Here is an 18300-nt window from a genome sequence, read left to right on the forward strand (position 1 = left end):
TCTTCAGTAGCCACCTCACATTTAATAGCTGAAAAACTAAGTAAAAATATTTGAAATAATATTTGGTTAAAAAGCTAAATGCATACTATATTTACCTACCACGCTGAATAAATATTTTGCTTAGCTTATGTCGTCGAATAGTAATTTTTAAAAATTGTACTAAAATTTTAAAACAATGCATTCTGGCCAATATATGTAGAAAGCATCTAATTTTGAAGTAAAGAGTTGTCATTTTATTTAGCTTGTATGTATGTACAAATGTATTCATGTAAGTGTACACATGCACACGTGAAAACACACATACACACACACACGCACACACCTCATAGCTTTAGTCAATCGCTGCTTGTGATTGAGTTTAAAAGAATTTTTTTGGTTTCTTATTGTTAAAAAAATAAATTTTCAAGAGTTTATTAATAAAGGAAATTACAGTACTAGCATAATACACTGAACATAAATGAACCTTAAATTATTATTTATTTAAAATAAATTATAATTTCATATATTTCATGAGCAAATATATTTTATTCTATGAGGTTTTTTTATTTCTGAATTTCATTAAAAGTTCTGAATCTAAACTGTGAACAAATACAACACCCTCTGTACCTGGAGAACTGGAATTGTGTACTTTTATAAGTATGAATAAAGCATATCACATAGTAAGAGAAAATTACTTACCTGAAACTTATCCTTTCAGAAGGTACACTGGGAAAATGGATTCTTTGAGCCCCTGTTTCAACTCCAAGTATGAGCTTTCTAGCTTTAAGAGCCATTGACACTGCCCCTAGGGGCAGTACAAGCTTTGGAACTCCCCTAGTGAGTATGTCAGTAGTTTCTTCAGATGCCTTCCCTCAGTTCTTTTCAAATTCAAAAGATGAGAGGAAAAATAACCCAAGAAAAAAAAAAATCCTGTAAAGCAGAAACCTTACTCTTTGAGGGAAGGAGGGTAGCTCATTTGTGAATCCATTCCAGAGCACGCTTTCTGAGAAAAAGAAATACAGGTAAGTAATTTTCCCATCTCCAAAGGTGACTGGTGATTTAATGAGTGGATTCACAGAGTGTGGAAAGTAAGCTCCAGGGATGTCTGTTTAACACACAACAATCAACTAATGAGGACAAACAACGATGAATGGTACAAGAACCAACACTACTGTTTTAAGTACCTCGAAACAAAAAGTAAAAAAATAAATACCTCAACATCAACCTATGCTCTGAGCTGCAGAAACAAACAATGACCTTGGAAAGTCCCAAAAAATAAGTCAATGAAACAAACTTTCAGATATTTTGGTTGTACAGTTACTCCATCACTTTGTTAATATGTTAAGCAATTTTCAAATATTTGAGTTAAACCTCACAAAAATCTGTGAAACAAGGAATAAGGCCTGGAACTAGGGACTTTTCACAATTAAAATCATAATGAAAGAAAAAAATGTATTTAAAAAAAGAAATGTTATCTAAGTAGGATCAAATAAGGTCATCATTTCTGAAAACTAAATGCTATTATCCTTTCATTATGAAGTCTTACTAATAATGTAAAATTATCTGAATCCTGCAAAAGATCAAGAACCTACATTTGTCAAATCAGAATGTACAAATATTTAAGAAAAAAAAATGTGAAGGCTTGAATAAGATATAATTGAGAGATTCGATTACATTCAAATGAATTTAAATATTTAGAAAATAGTAATATCCTATGCCCAAGAGATTAACAGGAGAAAGAGTGTGCATGAATAATCACTTATTAATATGTATTACAGAATAAAACTGAATAAGGACATAAATCTCAAATACTTAGAGGAAGGCCACTTTTAATAAGTGGCACAAATTTATAAAAATAAATTATATAAACCCAGACAAATTCATAACCTCTAGAGACTACAGAAAATTTTATACATATTTTAACAAAATATGTGTCATAAACATTTCCAAATAAATGTATTAGAACTGATATGCAAAACCACCATAAAAGGCAAATCAAGCATGACTTCACCTTTTAAAGATTCAATTTCTGATAGATGCAATTTAATTTAGAAACTTGTGAAAATGACATTAATTAAAACTATGAATATTCTAAATTTGGAAGTATAAATTTCAGTGAAGTCAGGAAAAGACAAATATTAATAGTATATATGGAGAAGAACAAAACTAAAACTTGAGCAAATAAAATAAAATTTATATAGGACATAGAACTTTGTAAGTATACCAAGAATTTAAATACAACTTATTTAATTGTGTTAAAAATCAAACACGAGAGGCTGAGGCTGGGGCTCAGAGTTAGAGCGCTTGCCTAGCATGCATGAAACACTGGGTTCAATCTTCAGCACCATATAAAAATAAAATAAAGCTATTGTGTTCCACCTACAACTGAAAAGTAAATATTTTTTTTAAAAAATCAAAACTGGCAGCAAATGTCTTGGCACTTACTCCATTTCCTACTATTAGCAGGAACAGTGAATCGAGGTAGGATCATTACAATGTGACCTGACAAACATCTTCCTATGGTGCTAACATATTTTCATAGGTTTAAGACTGATAATGAGATAAAAGGCAGGAACAGAAATGCAGGGTTTCATCTTAGAGGACTCAAATGAAGACAAAAAGAAGGGAAATAACAAAATCTAGGTTCCTATCTCTTCCCTGCCTTATCTCACTCACTCACTCAAAAAAAAAAAAAAAAAAAAAGGAAAGAAAGAAAGAACGAAACCTATAGGGGCTGGAGTTCTGGCTCTGTGGTAGAGTGCTTACCTAGCATAAGTGAGGCACTGGGTTCTATCCTCAGCACCACGTAAAAATAAATAAATAAAAGTATTGTGTCCTTCTACAAGTAAAAAAAAGAAAAAAATATATTTCTATCTCTCTACTTTTATCTTTCTACGATCTTTTCAAATCTAAATAAAACCTAAATGGGATCTGATAGGTAAGCATCTATAAAGTAAAATGTGTTTTTTAAAAGAAGCCATTTTTACAATGAATACTGGCTAGCAAATAAGGTCAATAAGGAAAAATATTTCCAATTAACAAGTATGTTTACTAACTATCATTGAGTTTTTCACTCTATTTTTTTGTAAAATCTGGGCAAAATATAAAGAGAAACAATGACTACAAATGAAAAATGTAGTCACTTCCAGTAGTTTAATATTGTTCAACAAAAACAAATTCACACTGTGAAATTTGTCAAATGCACTACAATCAATTACCTGCTTTTTCTTCGAAAAAATCCGCTATTTATAATTGTGAAGTGAATGTAAAGCCTAGCTCAATGAACTTTGTAAGGCCTCCACATACTTAAGGAAATGAATCCTTCATATGAAATTATTTAAATTTAGTCTTATCAGCTGAGCATGGTGGTACACATCTATAATTTCAGAGACTCAAGAAGCTAAGGAAGGAGGATTGCACATTCAAGGCCAGCCTGGGCAATTTAATGAGACCCTGTCTCAAAAAAAACCACAACCACAACAACAATGACAAAAAAAAAAAAAAAAATTAAAATTAAAAGGGTTGAGGTGCCCTTTTTCAGTGGTAAAGTGGCCCTGGGTTCAATACCCAATACTGGTTAATACAAATAAATAATTTTTAAAAAGAAAAAAAAATTCAGTCTTATGATTGCTTTTACATGGTAAAAACTGTACTGTGTATTTTAAAAAATTAAGAAAAGCCAGTAAGCATTACCTTCATAAGAAACTAAATTTTTGAGATGGTAGTATAACATACTTATTAATTTAGGAAAGATGCCCAATACCACTAGAACATAAATTTGAGAAACATGAAACCTAATTCCTCAGTAAAAACAACTAACCCATAGCTAGCCAATGATTCATATAACTTCAAGAGGCATGCAATTCAGAAAATGTATCTTACTTTACAAGAATGACTATAGTATCAAGGAATGAAAGTTCACTGATAATATCAGATTATTAGCATGTCTCACATCTCTCACTGACCCAAAGCACCCATCCAGGAAGAATTAGCACAGTGTTTTTCATAAGTATAATGTAAATGTGTAATGAACATTGTTAGTGATGGCATCACTTAAAACTGGACACTTGGAAAAGCTCCATTACTTAACCACCTAATGTAAGTATTAATGTTTTAGTCTCTGGATAATTCTCATAACTATCATTTATCAAGCTTCACAATTGTGAGATTTTCTTTCATTTTTCTTTTTGTAATTATCACCTGGAAATTCCATCTTACAATTTAAATATTAAAATTCAAGAAGTCAGAAGAGAAATGGCCTAAATAATTAATTCCTGAGAATCTAGTTAGAATGTAAAAATTTACATTTCCTTTTCAACAATTATAGTTAAAAAGAGTAGTGGAGCAGGATTTTATTTAGGAGGGAGGCTTCAGAAATCTTCATTAATGAGATAAAAATGATTATTCCTAAGAAAATAGCAATATTAAAGTGTTTACTAATATTTCCATGGATTTATGTTATTGTACATGTTTCCAACTTGGAGAAAGAGCCTAGATTCTGAAGAACAGTCTCCGGGGAGCACATTATTTAAATCAAGTGACTCATTCATTCATAAGAGCCTTCAAAATGATGAGGGAAAGGGCCCTTGCTTCAACAAGTTTAATTTCTGAAACATATGAGTACGCCTTGTTATCAACAAAAACTCACAATACTGGGGCTGGGGATATAGCTCAGATGGTTGAGTGCTTGCCTTGCAGGCATAAGGCCCTGGGTTCAATCCCTAGCACCACACACACGAAAAAAAAAAAATATTCACAATACTAAGAAAAGTAACCCATTTTCTCAGTAATGATACTCCTTGGTTTTTAAGATCAATGACTATTAAATATCTGAATTCCCAAGAAAGGAATTCCTTTTTAAGCATCTACCTGGATCCTCAAATATAAGTAATATGATTCTGCCAAAAACAGCATAAGTAGCCAATAGAATTAGTTATTAAAGAGCCCTGAGAGTTACTCTGGGCTTTTCCCAAGGATGTACAGCTACCTACAAACCCTGAATCTAGGTTTCCCAACCTCAGTACTGTTGACATTTTGAGCCAAACAATTCTTTGACTGGGGACAGGGGTTGGGAGAGCCTGTACTATGCATTGTAAAATGTTTATTTAGCAGCTTTCCTGAACCCTACTCATTTGATATTAGTAACATCATGATCCCTTAAATTAAGTCACATCCCAACCTACTAATGTTGATCAAATGTCTCTAGGCATTTTTAAACACCTACTAAGAGGAAAACCATCCCTAGTTGAGAATTACTGCCTTTAGCAAATAACTCAACTATACCATGAAGAAAGACAGTTCTCTTCAACTGAGATCTCAACTTTTAAGAAGGTCTTCAGAGAAGTTTGCAAGAAAACACCTAACCAAGCCAGATAAATGTTGAATCAATTCTGGTAATCAAAGTGTAAGACACATAAAAGGCCAGGGTTTCCTATATCTCATTGAGGATGTGTTTTTGTTGCTCTATCACTCACTCTACATTAAAATTTGTAGTTTTATATTTTACATTTTCTTATAATCAAAATAGTCACTGATGAATGAACAGATGTTGGCATCCTTAAGGCATTAAATAAATGATTTAAAGAGATGACCTAAGAGGAAAGGAGCTTAGAAATATCGTGGGATAGTAATGGATAATTGAGAGCAAAGTGCATCCAAAGAATGTAAAAAAACAAAGTTTGCTAAAAGAGGCATCCATAAATGCTCACTTTCTTTATGATCTATTCACTGGTAAGTATCCTTACTCTTTTAATTCACAATAATCACAAAAATCACTTAAGAATCCTTACCCTTATAAAGCATTAGCAATGAAGACCACAGTGCTAATAGCCAACGTGTTACAATCTTTGAAGGGTAGCTCTAAACTGATGGCAATTGTGGGCAAAAAATAAGCACCGAAAGAAAAAAAGAAAGAGAGACTAATTACAAAAAGCAAATCTGGAAAAGACTGGCATAGCTCATCCACATTCTAAAGAACATTTGTTTCATAAACCAAAACTAACTTGAGAGAAATCTCAATACCTACATGGAAATGGAATTAAGAGGTCTTAACTCCTACTAACATAAGTATCTAGAAAAAGGATGCCCTCACAGTGTGAATCCAATTATACCAGTCGCCTTTGGAAATGTGTCCATAATCCACTATTATCATCTGATTCTTTTTAAATGACCAAAAGACTTTTTTTATTCATTTTTAAACACTGCTGCTAAAAGTAAAACTTTCCAAGGAGAGTGATAAAGAACTGATAATCAGAGCTTTGAATAAAAAGGCACCTTTAACCACAAGTACATAGTATCTACCATGATATGTTAAAATCTAGAACTTACCCCAATGGCAGAAATCAGAAGAAACCACAAAGAGATTACTAGGATCCGCTAGATATTTACTGAAGAGTTTTCCGAATTCCTGTTCTTTTGACTCACTCAGAGCTCCAACCAGTACAGGAATAATGGTAAACTCATCCTTATGGCTTAAAGAAAACAGAAGAAGAAGAAGAAGGAAAAAAAAAAAAGTCATTTAAGATGTTTAAGAATAAAAATAGTTTTCCAAATTGTTGATACTAGAAACTGGAATATTTATTAACAGCAGTAATAAGGTACATAATTGTTAATTTATTAAAATCTAAAAATTAAAAGCTGAAAGAGGACAATTTTAAAAATATGAAAAGCACAGAATACTAGACGTATCTATTTAAAGTCACAGAAATGTACAAACATAGGTAAGCAAAGTTATTTTACTCTCAGGCATAATAATATCCTGAAAAACAAAAATAAACCCATCAGTCGATCACCAATTCAAGTCTTCTCAACTACCCTCTAAGACTACAATCACCTGCCTAATCCTTCTGTGTTTTTAAAAGAGCATTCAATTCTTACCTGTTTTAATACCATCTTATTATATACCCATTCCTGGTACTTGTTCTATAAACCTGCCACATGAGACCTACAAAACTTAATCTTGGCACCCATAAGATCCACCAACTGCACTTTTACACTTATCCTAATGATCATATACAAGCCAGCCTGAAGATACATCTCAAATTTCATTGGCATCGGGGTAAACAAAGAACTCAAGGAAGTATTAATTTCTAGCATCAAGAAAAAGACATCACACCCACCCACAATGTTTATGAACATCCACAAGTCCCTTTTTTACTCTACAAATTGACAGATTTACGGAAAAGGAACAAAGCAGATTAATAAAGAGTAACTATCAATGTGCTGTTTATCTAAAGCCTTTAAAAATTTTTATTGTAATAAAATTTTACTTACACATATCCAATATTATTAATATGCTAAATTATTTTAGATTTAGAATTTCAGAAGCATAAATCATGTTTATCTGACTTGTTCAAAACAGGACTTTTAAAAAATATCATCATAATAAATGCTTTTTAATATGAAAATCTGACACGTAACTGATACAGGACAAACGAAACTTATAAAAGATTTTTTTCCCAAACTCTAAATTTTAGTAATCCCAAAATAAATGTTGGCTAACTACATAAAGCTAAATTCAGGGCACCCACACACCTCCCCCATAGAGGCCCCCTTACCCTTGTCAATTGCGAAATAAACAGATCATACAGATCTCCAGTCCCTCTGCAATGCAGGGGCTTCTTGGGCACAATCTGCATCTATGGAGTAAGAAAAAAAAAGGAAGCTGGCAGAGGAAGCTGCCACGGGATTTCTCATTCTCTAACTCTTTAATAGTTTACTAAATTACTATTTGGAACAAATAGGGGCTCTTCATTTACTGAAAGGTGATTATCAATTCAAAGAAAAGAATTTCAGCTTCTAATAAAAATTCAGTAAGACTGTCAGAAATTACTCTAACCTCAGGAACTACCTACATAAATAAATTGACTAATTTCATTAAAGAGTCTGCAAGAAATTATGACATGGTAGGAAATCAGTTATATAAAGAACAAAGAAATAGGGCAAGATGGTGCATATCTATAATCCCAGCTACTTGGGAAGCTGAGGAAGGTGGATCACAAGTTCAAGGCTGGCCTGGGCAACTTAGACCATGTCTCAAAATAATAAAAAGGACTGAGGATATAGCAATTCAGTGGTAGAGTGCCCTGGGTTCAATACCTAATCCCAAAGCAAGAAAAAAAGGAACAAGGAGAAGCCAGAAGAAATGGGCTTAAGTACAATCCCTACTACACACAAATAGTAAGAGTATGGCTAAGTCCCCAATCTGAAAATTTATTTGCTTATATGCAAAATAATAAATACAAAACCTTCACAAAATTGTATTAAGTGAAGAACAGTATAATAAAGGTGCTTTGTCAGCTGTAGTTGTCTTTGAAGAACAAGAGTTGTTTCTTTGAAGAAGCAAGACATCTGCTCTCCACAAAAGCTACCAAGCCCTTCATTTAACCTCAGTTTGAGCTTGCAAATCTATTTATACAGAAGAAAAAGTCTTATCCTCCAGAGAAACTTCTGACTTCAATCAAGTCTCATCTATTCAACCCTCTTTGTCATCTCTCCTTTTTTTAAAGTTGCTTGTTCACTATCCTCCAGACTAAGCACAAATTAGAGAACTAAGAGCATGTATCTTTCAAATGTACTATTCCTGGGTTTCAAAATCCAAATTCTGAAGTTGCAAAAACTTCCCAGTGAAGTACAAAATCTGCCCCAAAAAACAACTATAAAACTGCATTAAATTAAACCATCAAAACCAACAATTTTTGTGCTCTTATTATCAACCAAAGGAGAAAAAAACACAAGAGAAGTTCATTCGTGACAAATAATAGAACGTCTCAGTAAGTACAGTCAGATCTGGCACCTTACCAGAAGCTGCCTCCATGTCCTAACCCAACTCCATGGACATGAAAATTCCATTAAAGTGAAGTCGACCATGAAAACTGGCAGCTTCATTGGCACATGGGGATGACTTTGATTTGGAGCACAGAGTGGAAACTCATACCAAGTGGAAAACAGAAAAACATGCATCTCTCTTTGCCTACAGTTGCTATACCATTACAGCAAGCTGCAAATCTGAGAACTAGCTAAAAAAATTAACTGTGAGATTCTGAAAATGGACAGATCCTTAAGGAAAGGGCCTATGCCTTTCACACAATCCTTATTGACTACAAGTTTGCACATATGCCCAGGGTACACCTAATAGGTTCCAAGCTCACTACAAAATGTCATCTAATTAGAAGGCTCAGTGTATGTAGAGGGGAAACTGGAAATGTAAGAGATCAAACATGCAACACAACCTGGCTACTCTGCATGAGGGTTGGGCATGGCTCAGTGGTAGGACATTTGCCCTAGCACATATGAGGCCCTGGGTACAACCACAGATGGAAGGAAGGGAGATAAAGAGGAAATAAATTTTGTATGACCACACAGAGAGATACAAGAAAGAGAAAGAGGCAAACATGAACGTGGACTGAACACCGAGTGTGCTTCCTAAGCACACACAATCCACCAGCAGAGAGAGACTTAGTGGCTCAAAGACGTAGGCACAAACTACAACCAGTCATTTCCCAATACTAAACCATGTAATTACAGGTGCAAGCCCCAGAAAGTCAAACCAAAAAATGAAAACATGCAATTTCAAAGAGCTTGGAAGACACATCAATAATAGTGCATGGTGGGAGACAAATTCTACAGTTGAATTTCACATAAGTTTCTAAATAAACACAGCTTGAAGGAGGGGAAGTGAATAAAATCAGAATCCAGAGTGTGTATAATATGCTATATAAAATGTCCAATTCAAAGAAAAAAATATAAGACACAAGAAAAAAACGTAAACCATGTCATATGGGAAGTGAGGGAGTGTCACTAGCAAGTTATATCTAAGACCATATCTTGGATTTAACAAAGAACTCAAAAATTTATCATAAAATATTTAAAGAATTATAGGAAACTACGCTTAAAGAAGTAAATACATATTGACATGACATAAAAATAGGGGCTATCTAAGAAATGCAAACTATTTTAAAAAGTAGAAATTTTAAGAATTGAAAAGTACAATAACTGAAATGAAATATTTACTAGACAGTCAGAAGAGCAGATTTCATATTAGAATAAGAGTAAATATTGACATCAAAGATAAATTAGCCAATTAGAAGAACAGTGGAAAAAACACAAAAAGACACTACAGACATGTAGTCAACACCAAATATACCAGCATACATGGGATGATGTCCCAGAAGGGGAAGAGTAAAATTTATGAAATAAAACTTTTCAAATATCATAGAAACAATAATGTACAAGAAAATCAAACTAGAACAAACACAGAGAAATCCTCACCTATTAAACAAACCATTCATTACAAACTAAAGAAAGAAATCTCGAAGGCAACAAGAAGAAAATGAGTCATTACATATAAATCTTTTCAACAAATAATACTGGGACAGCTGTATGTCCATATGCAAAAAAAAAAAAAAATCAACACACGCAAATATACACACACACTTTTGTCTCACATCATATACAAAAATTAACTCAAGCTGGATCCTAGAAATGTTAAGAGCTAAAACTCTTCTAGAACACCAGTCAGCAAACATCTTTTTCAAGGAACCATCAAGTTAGTATTTTAAGTTTTTTGGGCCATATGGTCTCCACAGCAACTACACAACAGTTACTAGAGGGAAAGCAGGCACAGACAGTATGTATATCCATGGGTGTGGTTATGTTCCAATAACCCCTTATTTATGAAAACTAGCTTAGAGTCAGATGGGTTCATTCCACAGGCTATATGTTGCCATCTCTTATTCAAGAAGAAAATGAAAAATCTTTGTGACCTTAGATTGGACAAAGATTTCCAAACATGATACCAAAAACAGAAACTATACATAAAAAAGACAACTGAATTCATCAAAATTAAAAACTTTTGTTCTTCATTAAGAAAATAAATCATACAAGGACAGAAACTTTTTTGTTTCTAATAAAGAACTTGTACAGAGAATATTTAAATTCTCTTACAACTCAGTAAGATAATAAATTATGTAAATTAAAATTGGGAAAAACAAATGAATAGATTTTTCACATAAAATACACAAATGAAAAAAAATAAACAAATGACTAATAAGCACATGAAAATTTGCTCAACATCATTAGTCATTAGAGAGATACAAAGTAACAGTAACAGTAACATCACAAGGAGATTGCACTACATAGCTATCAGAATGATTTTAATCAAAAACACAGTAACAGCTATTGTCCAGGATGTGGAAAAACTACAACCATCATGCACTGTTCCTAGAAACAAAATGTTGCAGACACTTTATATGACCTAGTAACTCTATTCCTAAGTAACTATTCAAGAGAAATGAAAACATATTGACATAAAGAGTACAAGAATGTTTGTAACATTACTCATAAGGCAAAAAGTGGAAATGACTTAACCATCCACTAACTGATACATGAATAAATAAATTGTGCTACATTCATTTAATGGAATAATTATTTGGCAATAAAAAGGAATGGACTACTGATACATGCAACAGCATAAATGAACCTCGAAAACAGTACACTATGGGGCTGGAGTTATAGCTCATTGGTAGAGTGCTTGCCTAGCATGTATGAGGCACTAGGTGCGATCCTCAGCACTACATAAAAAGAATAAATAAAATAAAGGTATTGTGTCCATCTAACTAAAAAAAAAAATTATTTAAAAAAATATATAAAGGTCTATCAACAACTAAAAACAATTTTTTTAAAAAAGTGCACTACGAGAAAAAGGACAGTTACAAAAGACATTTTGTATGATTCAATTTATATGAAATTTTCAGAAAATGCAAATCTAGAAATAGAAAGCAGATCATTCATAGTTGAAATTGAGAGTGGGAGCAGGGATTACTTCAATTGGACAGGAGATTTGTTTTTAGATTAGTGTTCCAAAACTAGATTGGGAGAACAGCTGAACAACTCAATAAACTTACTTCAAAAAAAAAAAAAAATCAATGAATTAAATCTTTACACTGGTGAATTTTGTATTATGTAAATTATACCTCAACAAAACTATGGGGGTGGGAGGAGAAAGGAAAAGGAGAATCTACCTTTCCCTCCTACAAACTATGCCACCTACAGCAGATTACTACCCTCAGCCTCAATCTGTCATCTGTAAAAATCAAATAATTAATCCTTACCATACGGGGCTCTTGTGAGCACTTTGGTAATGAAAAGGAACATTTTATCCCTTCTTTTTCTGTCTTATGATTTAACCATTATTGCCAAAAAATTATATATATAAGACATATAACAGACTAAAAAGAGTTAAAATCCTAGAACAAACAGTGGGACATTCTTTTTTTAAACAAGCAAAACCACTCTTACTGTCAACTCAGTATGAAAATGGTCATCACAACATAAAAACTCTAATGTAAAAATGTGAATTCTAATATAAATATTTCAAGTGATAAGAAAATATAATTTAACTGGTAGTAATTTTTAATTAGTAGCATACAAATAACTGAAACCTTAAAACTCATTTTAAATTAAATAAAATCGTATTTACAAAAATTATTCACTATTCTTTCTCTGTCACTAATACCACTGAGATTTATTCTCTTCCCCTTCTAGTTAGAAAACATTCACAGAAAATGGGGGAACAAAATACATGTAGGTAAATATCTTTACTCTGATAAAAATAAAATACATTCTCGTCTTTTCAAATGTCTTTTGCTACATCTTATGCATTCTTTTCATGGTCACAGAAACTAATTGTTCCTTTACCACAAACAAGCAATTTTTACCTATTATTCCAGAACTCTTTCTTGTTCTATAATTCTGAAAAAAAAAAAAATGTTCTCTCCATGATGTGTAGGTAACAGTGAAAGGGAACCAATATACATTTGTTCTAAAACTTCAATAGTGCCACCAAATAAGATTTAACTGCAAAACATGCAGAAATACACAAATATCCATGAGTATAAATGTCACAGAATAAAAACACACTTGAAAATGGCACTGCTCATGTGACTATTATTAAATTGGTGAGAAAGAAACTCTCAGGCTTTTTTCTATATCTGGAGTTAATCCATCCCATTCTCTTAAAATCTAACTACACAGGGCACATCTTAACTTTTCTCTGACCATTTCTAATATCTGAAGACCTTCAATGAGGCTTACAATCAGAAAGCAAAGTAAAATCTTAAGATCCAGTACAAATCTAATCTATAATAAGAATTAAAATGGCATTTAAGGGAGGTAAAAATACAAAGAGTTGGAATGGCAATATGAAAGCCTAGAATTGAGAAAAGAAGGGAGTTTTACAGGAGCGTTAACATACCAGGCCATATGCTATAATCTTTAGAAGGGCCTGTCTATAAAACTAGCCTTTGGCTAGCATCTGGGAACTTGGCTTTTAGAATATTTATTTGATAAAGGAGTTTTATCTACTTGGGTCACTGCCATGTAAAGTAGTCCAAGGCTATCCTACTGGAGAGGGGAGGCCATATGAAAGACAAGCCCTGGAAGATGAGTGACAAGTGAAGACAGATGAGAACCGAGGTGCCTCAGGAGACAATCAGCACCACAGCCAGGCAGGAAGAAAGGGCATCTTGGAGCATTCTGCCTCCGTCAATCTGCCTCAACTCACAACATATGCAAAAGACAAGTTATCTCCACTGACCTCTGACCAAATTTCTAACCCACAAAATCATGAGCAAAAAAATTGGCAGGATGAGGTGATTTCTTTTGCTCCAACAATACCTGGGACAAAACAAACAAACAAAATACTGGTATCTGGAAACAAGGATGCTGCTATAGCAGAAACCTGCAACACATCACACTGGCTTTTGAGACTCAAGAGGCAAATGGAAGCTGAAAGGACAAAAAGGAGACAATGGAAGCAAAGAGCAATGAGGCTGCTCAAGGAGGCTGGAAGAAGCAGGACCCCCACTGTATACTGGAAGGACAATTAACAAAACTGTCACATGAAGTAAATCAGAATATTAAAAATATACCTAATGGACCTGTAGATCTGACTAAGGACATTTCCACATGGAACATCCTGGAAATAGTGGTTACATTACAATCAAACATTAGAAGGTACAAGGAGAAAACTTAAGCTGAAAAATGAACTGTTTAACTTATAAGCAAAATTTAAGATAAATACATTTTTTAAAATTTTTTTAGTTATAGGTGGACACAATACCCTTATTTATTTTTATGTGCTGCTGAGGATAGAACTAGTACCTCACACATGCAAAGCACACCCTCCACCACTGAGCCACAACCCCAACCCCAAGAAAAATACATCTTTTAAAATTTTATTTATGCTTTTTAGGAAGGTATTTTATAGTTTTTCCCCCATATTTTTATTGATGGCTGTACATAAAGGTGAGATTCATTGTTATGTATCTACATACATACATGCACACAATATAACAATATAATTTAGCCAATATCATTCCCTAGTAGTTGCTCCTGGTACCTTCTCTATACTTTACTGATCTCCCCTCAGTTTTCATGAGATTCCCCCCAACCTTCATTTTCCCTTTTTCTCTCCAGCTTTCACATGACAGAAATCATTCAACCACTAACTTTCTGAGTTTGGCTTACTTTGCATAACATAATATTCTCAAGTTCCATCCATTTTCCTTCAAATTTCATTCTTTTACAGCTCAATTAAACTCCATTATATATTAATACCACATTTTCTTTAACCATTCATCCACTAACAGGCTAGTTTGACTATTGTAAATTTTGCTGTTACAAACATCTGTATAGATGTATCACTTTAGTATGATGATTTTAAATCTTTAGGATAAATACAGAGGTATACAGTCATGCAGTGATTCCATTCCTAGTCTTCTGAGGAAATTCCATACGGATTTCCAGAGTGGTTGTACTAATTTACAATCTCACCAACAGTGTAAAAGTGTTTCTTTATCTACATATCCTCTCCAGCATTTATTATTCTTTATATTCTTGATGGCTGCCATGTAACTGGAATGAGATGAAATCTCAGTGTAGTTTTGATTGGCATTTCCCTAATCGCTAACATTTTTCCATATATTTGTTGGCCATTTGTATTTCTTCTTTTGATAGATGTCTGTTTAGTCCACTTGCCCATATATTAATTGGGCTATATGTTTTTTTGGTGTTAAGCTTCTTTTGAGTTTTTTATATAGTCTAGATATTAAGCCTTTGTTTATAGCTAGCAAAGATTTTTCTCCCATTCTGTAGATTCACTCTTCATATTCCTAATTGTTTTCTTTGATGTGCAGAAGCTTTTTAATTTGATGCCATCCCATTGGTTAACTCCTCACATTATTTCCTGAGCTGTTCTAAAGAGAAAGTCATTGCCTACTCCCAATGTTGGGAGTTGACCCTATGTTTCTTCTATGAGTTGTATAATTTCTGTCTGATTCCTAGGGCTTTGATCCATTTTAAGTTGATTTTTGTACAGGATAAAAAGTATAAAGATTTAGTCTCATTCTTCTACATATGAATAACCAGTTTTTCTAGCATCACGTGTTTAAGGGGCTGTTTTTTCTCCAAAATACGTTTTTGGCACTTTTGTCAAGGTTCAAATGACTGTATCTGTGTGTATTTGTCTCTGTGTCTTCTACTCTGAACCACTGGTCTGTGTGTCTGCTTTATGCCAATGCCATGCAATTTTTGTTACTGTAGTAATTCTGTAATATAATTTGAAGTCAGTCAGGTATTGTGATGCCTCTAGCATTATTTTTTTTCTTTTTTTTTTTGTGGTGGGGGGGGGCTTAAAGAAAAATACTTCTAACCAAGAATAACAGGGTTGAAAAAATAACTTTCTCATGACTAGTCTCTTAGTCAGCAAAAGACCATCAAAGAAGGAAGTTTGAGCTCAAAGATCAAATCCAGAGCACTGCCAATAAACATGGCAAGATCATCAAAAAGAAGGCATCTTTAAGCTTCTCTGTTAAGCCCTCAGAAAGATTTAAGGCAGTGGTAAAACACCTTATCAGGAAAACAAAAGGGTTTCTAAAGATATTTTCAGGAATCTTAGCATGGTGGCACCAGCCTATAATCCCAGCTACCAGACAGGCTGAGGCAGGAGGATTCAGTGGTAGAGCATTTGCCTAGCACGCACCAAGCCTGGGTTCAATCTCCAGTACTGCAAAAAGAGAGAAAAACAAATTTATAGAACTCTAACTTAGAGGGGCTGGGGATGTGGCTCAAGTGGTAGCGCGCTCGCCTGGCATGCGTGCGTCCCGGGTTCGATTCTCAGCACCACGTACAAAAAAAGATGTTGTGTCCGCCGATAACTAAAAATAAATATTAAAAAATTCTCTCTCTCTCTCTCTCTCTGTCCTCTCTTAAAAAAAAAAAAAAAAAAAAAGAACTCTAACTTAGAATCCCAAGTAGAGAGAGTCCAGTTTCATAAAGAATTCTGGATATGAACTTTGTCTAATGGAGAATATTTATAATCTGGTATATACCCATACTGTGTAAGGAAATTTATCAGAACTAAGAACTAGAAGAAACACTGCTCTAAATGAAATAAACCTCTAGACTTTCAAACTGGTACATACATGAACCAGACTGAGACCACTTCTCAGGTGCAAACAAGGCCAATTTCTTAAGGAAAATAAAATGACTTGGAATAAAACCAATAGCCCAAAGGACCCCAGTCAAAAGATGAGAAAAATAATGAATTATTAAACCAATAACAGAAGAGAGAACCAAGATATAGTCATGGGATAGTCTTTGTTCCCTGGTTGGAGTTCAGAATTATTTTGTCCCGCAGACTAGTATATGATCCTTCCTGGTTTCTATTCTTTCATCCTCCAATAAGAATTATCTATTTGTGGTCAACTATGCCTCTCTTAAAATCATAGTATACTGAGTATATGGTAGGGGTGGGGTAAGGGGTTGAAGGGAAAGAGGAGTAACTTGTCTTCTTAGTTTATAGTCTCCAAATTAAGAGGAGCAACTTCAAAGCCTCACTCACATACTAACCTGATGCCACCTGGAGAACAAATGAGGAATATTATCAGAAAGTCAACACCATGGCCCCAGACATATGAGTGAGGCCATCTTGGACCCTATCACCCATCTAAGCCACCTTGGTCAACATCTTATAGACCAGAGCATGGTGTAACCTGCCCAAATTCCTGACCCAAATATTGTAAACAATAAGACAGCTATAATTTTAAGCCACTACATTTTGGAATAATTTGTTGGTCAGTAACAGATAACTGACACAGGTAGTGAATACAAATGTTTACTTTAGTATCTAAAAGGAGCATTAGTGCCAGGTATAGGGACCACACCTGCAATCCCAGGGATTTGGAAGGCTGAGGACGAGGATTACAAGTTCAAGGTCAGTCTCAGCAATTTAACCAGTCCATCTCAAAATAAAAGGGTTGGAGATAATAGCTCAGTGATAAAGCATTCCTGGGTTCAATACTGGGTACCACAAGAAAATAACAATGATTTTTAAAAATAAAGGTAGCATTAGAGATTCTAATGTAACACAGGACTAGTTTATTTCATACTATTTACAAGAGAGGAAAATATAAAGAAGAAATATGAATGTTGGTTTCAAGTTTCTATTTTCCTAAATTTCATTTCCTATTTTGTTTTGGAAATAATAACAAAAATGCTATTTTGTTAAAATCTCCTTTAGGGTACTGTCAGTTTATTGGTTGTACTACTGAAATTTATTTAGAGAAAAATGTGGGGTTTTTTTCATGATAAAATATAGAAATATTTCAGCAAATGAAATTTTTCTGTCTTTTTTGAAGAATGAGAAGCTGTAATTATATCAACAATCCAAGAAAGAAGAAATATATATGGTTTCACAATTTCTGAGAAGTTAGAATACATTATAAGACAATCTAAAATTATAATTTAATATTACACTGGTTTTTGGAAACTTCAGCTTAATATAATTACTCAAGATTATCATTTATGAAAAGACTAACAGAAGTAAATAATACTTTGAATATAAAAACCCAAAAAGACTATAATAACAGACTAAAACCAACAAGAAACAAATTAAATAAAAGTGAAAAGTTATACATAATTAGGATTAAAAAGATACCATACAAAATTCTGATGGAGAAAACAATCCATCCTAATAATATGAAAAAGCCTTAATTTTTAGCTGATCATAAGCACATTAGCCAATAGTAAGTAAGCCACATCAGCATAAAAACTGTTAATGTAATTTTAGATTTCATTAATCTATATACCTAATCAATATGAACTGGCAATCTACTATGAACCATATACTTTACTAAGAAGAATACAGTGAACAGATCCAAAGATGGAATAATCTCATCATATTTGTAACTAGTCAAACTACATATGAAATATTAAAATACACGTTAAGAAAGTAATAAATATGACCTACAAATGAGAAGCGTT

At 33.3% G+C, this 18300-nt stretch overlaps 1 protein-coding gene across 1 annotated transcript in view; it reads right to left on the bottom strand.

Annotated features, from left to right (window-relative positions):
• The window catches only part of Memo1 (mediator of cell motility 1), a 113764-nt gene that overhangs the window by 17909 nt on the left and 77555 nt on the right, over positions 1 to 18300 (bottom strand). Inside the window, exon 6 of the mRNA XM_076833507.1 lies at positions 6307 to 6449. Within this exon, the coding sequence (XP_076689622.1) occupies positions 6307 to 6449 (143 nt within the window). The remainder of the gene's footprint in view (positions 1 to 6306; positions 6450 to 18300) is intronic.

This window comes from Callospermophilus lateralis, chromosome 14 (genome assembly GCF_048772815.1).
Source record: "Callospermophilus lateralis isolate mCalLat2 chromosome 14, mCalLat2.hap1, whole genome shotgun sequence".
Lineage (NCBI taxonomy): Eukaryota > Metazoa > Chordata > Mammalia > Rodentia > Sciuridae > Callospermophilus > Callospermophilus lateralis.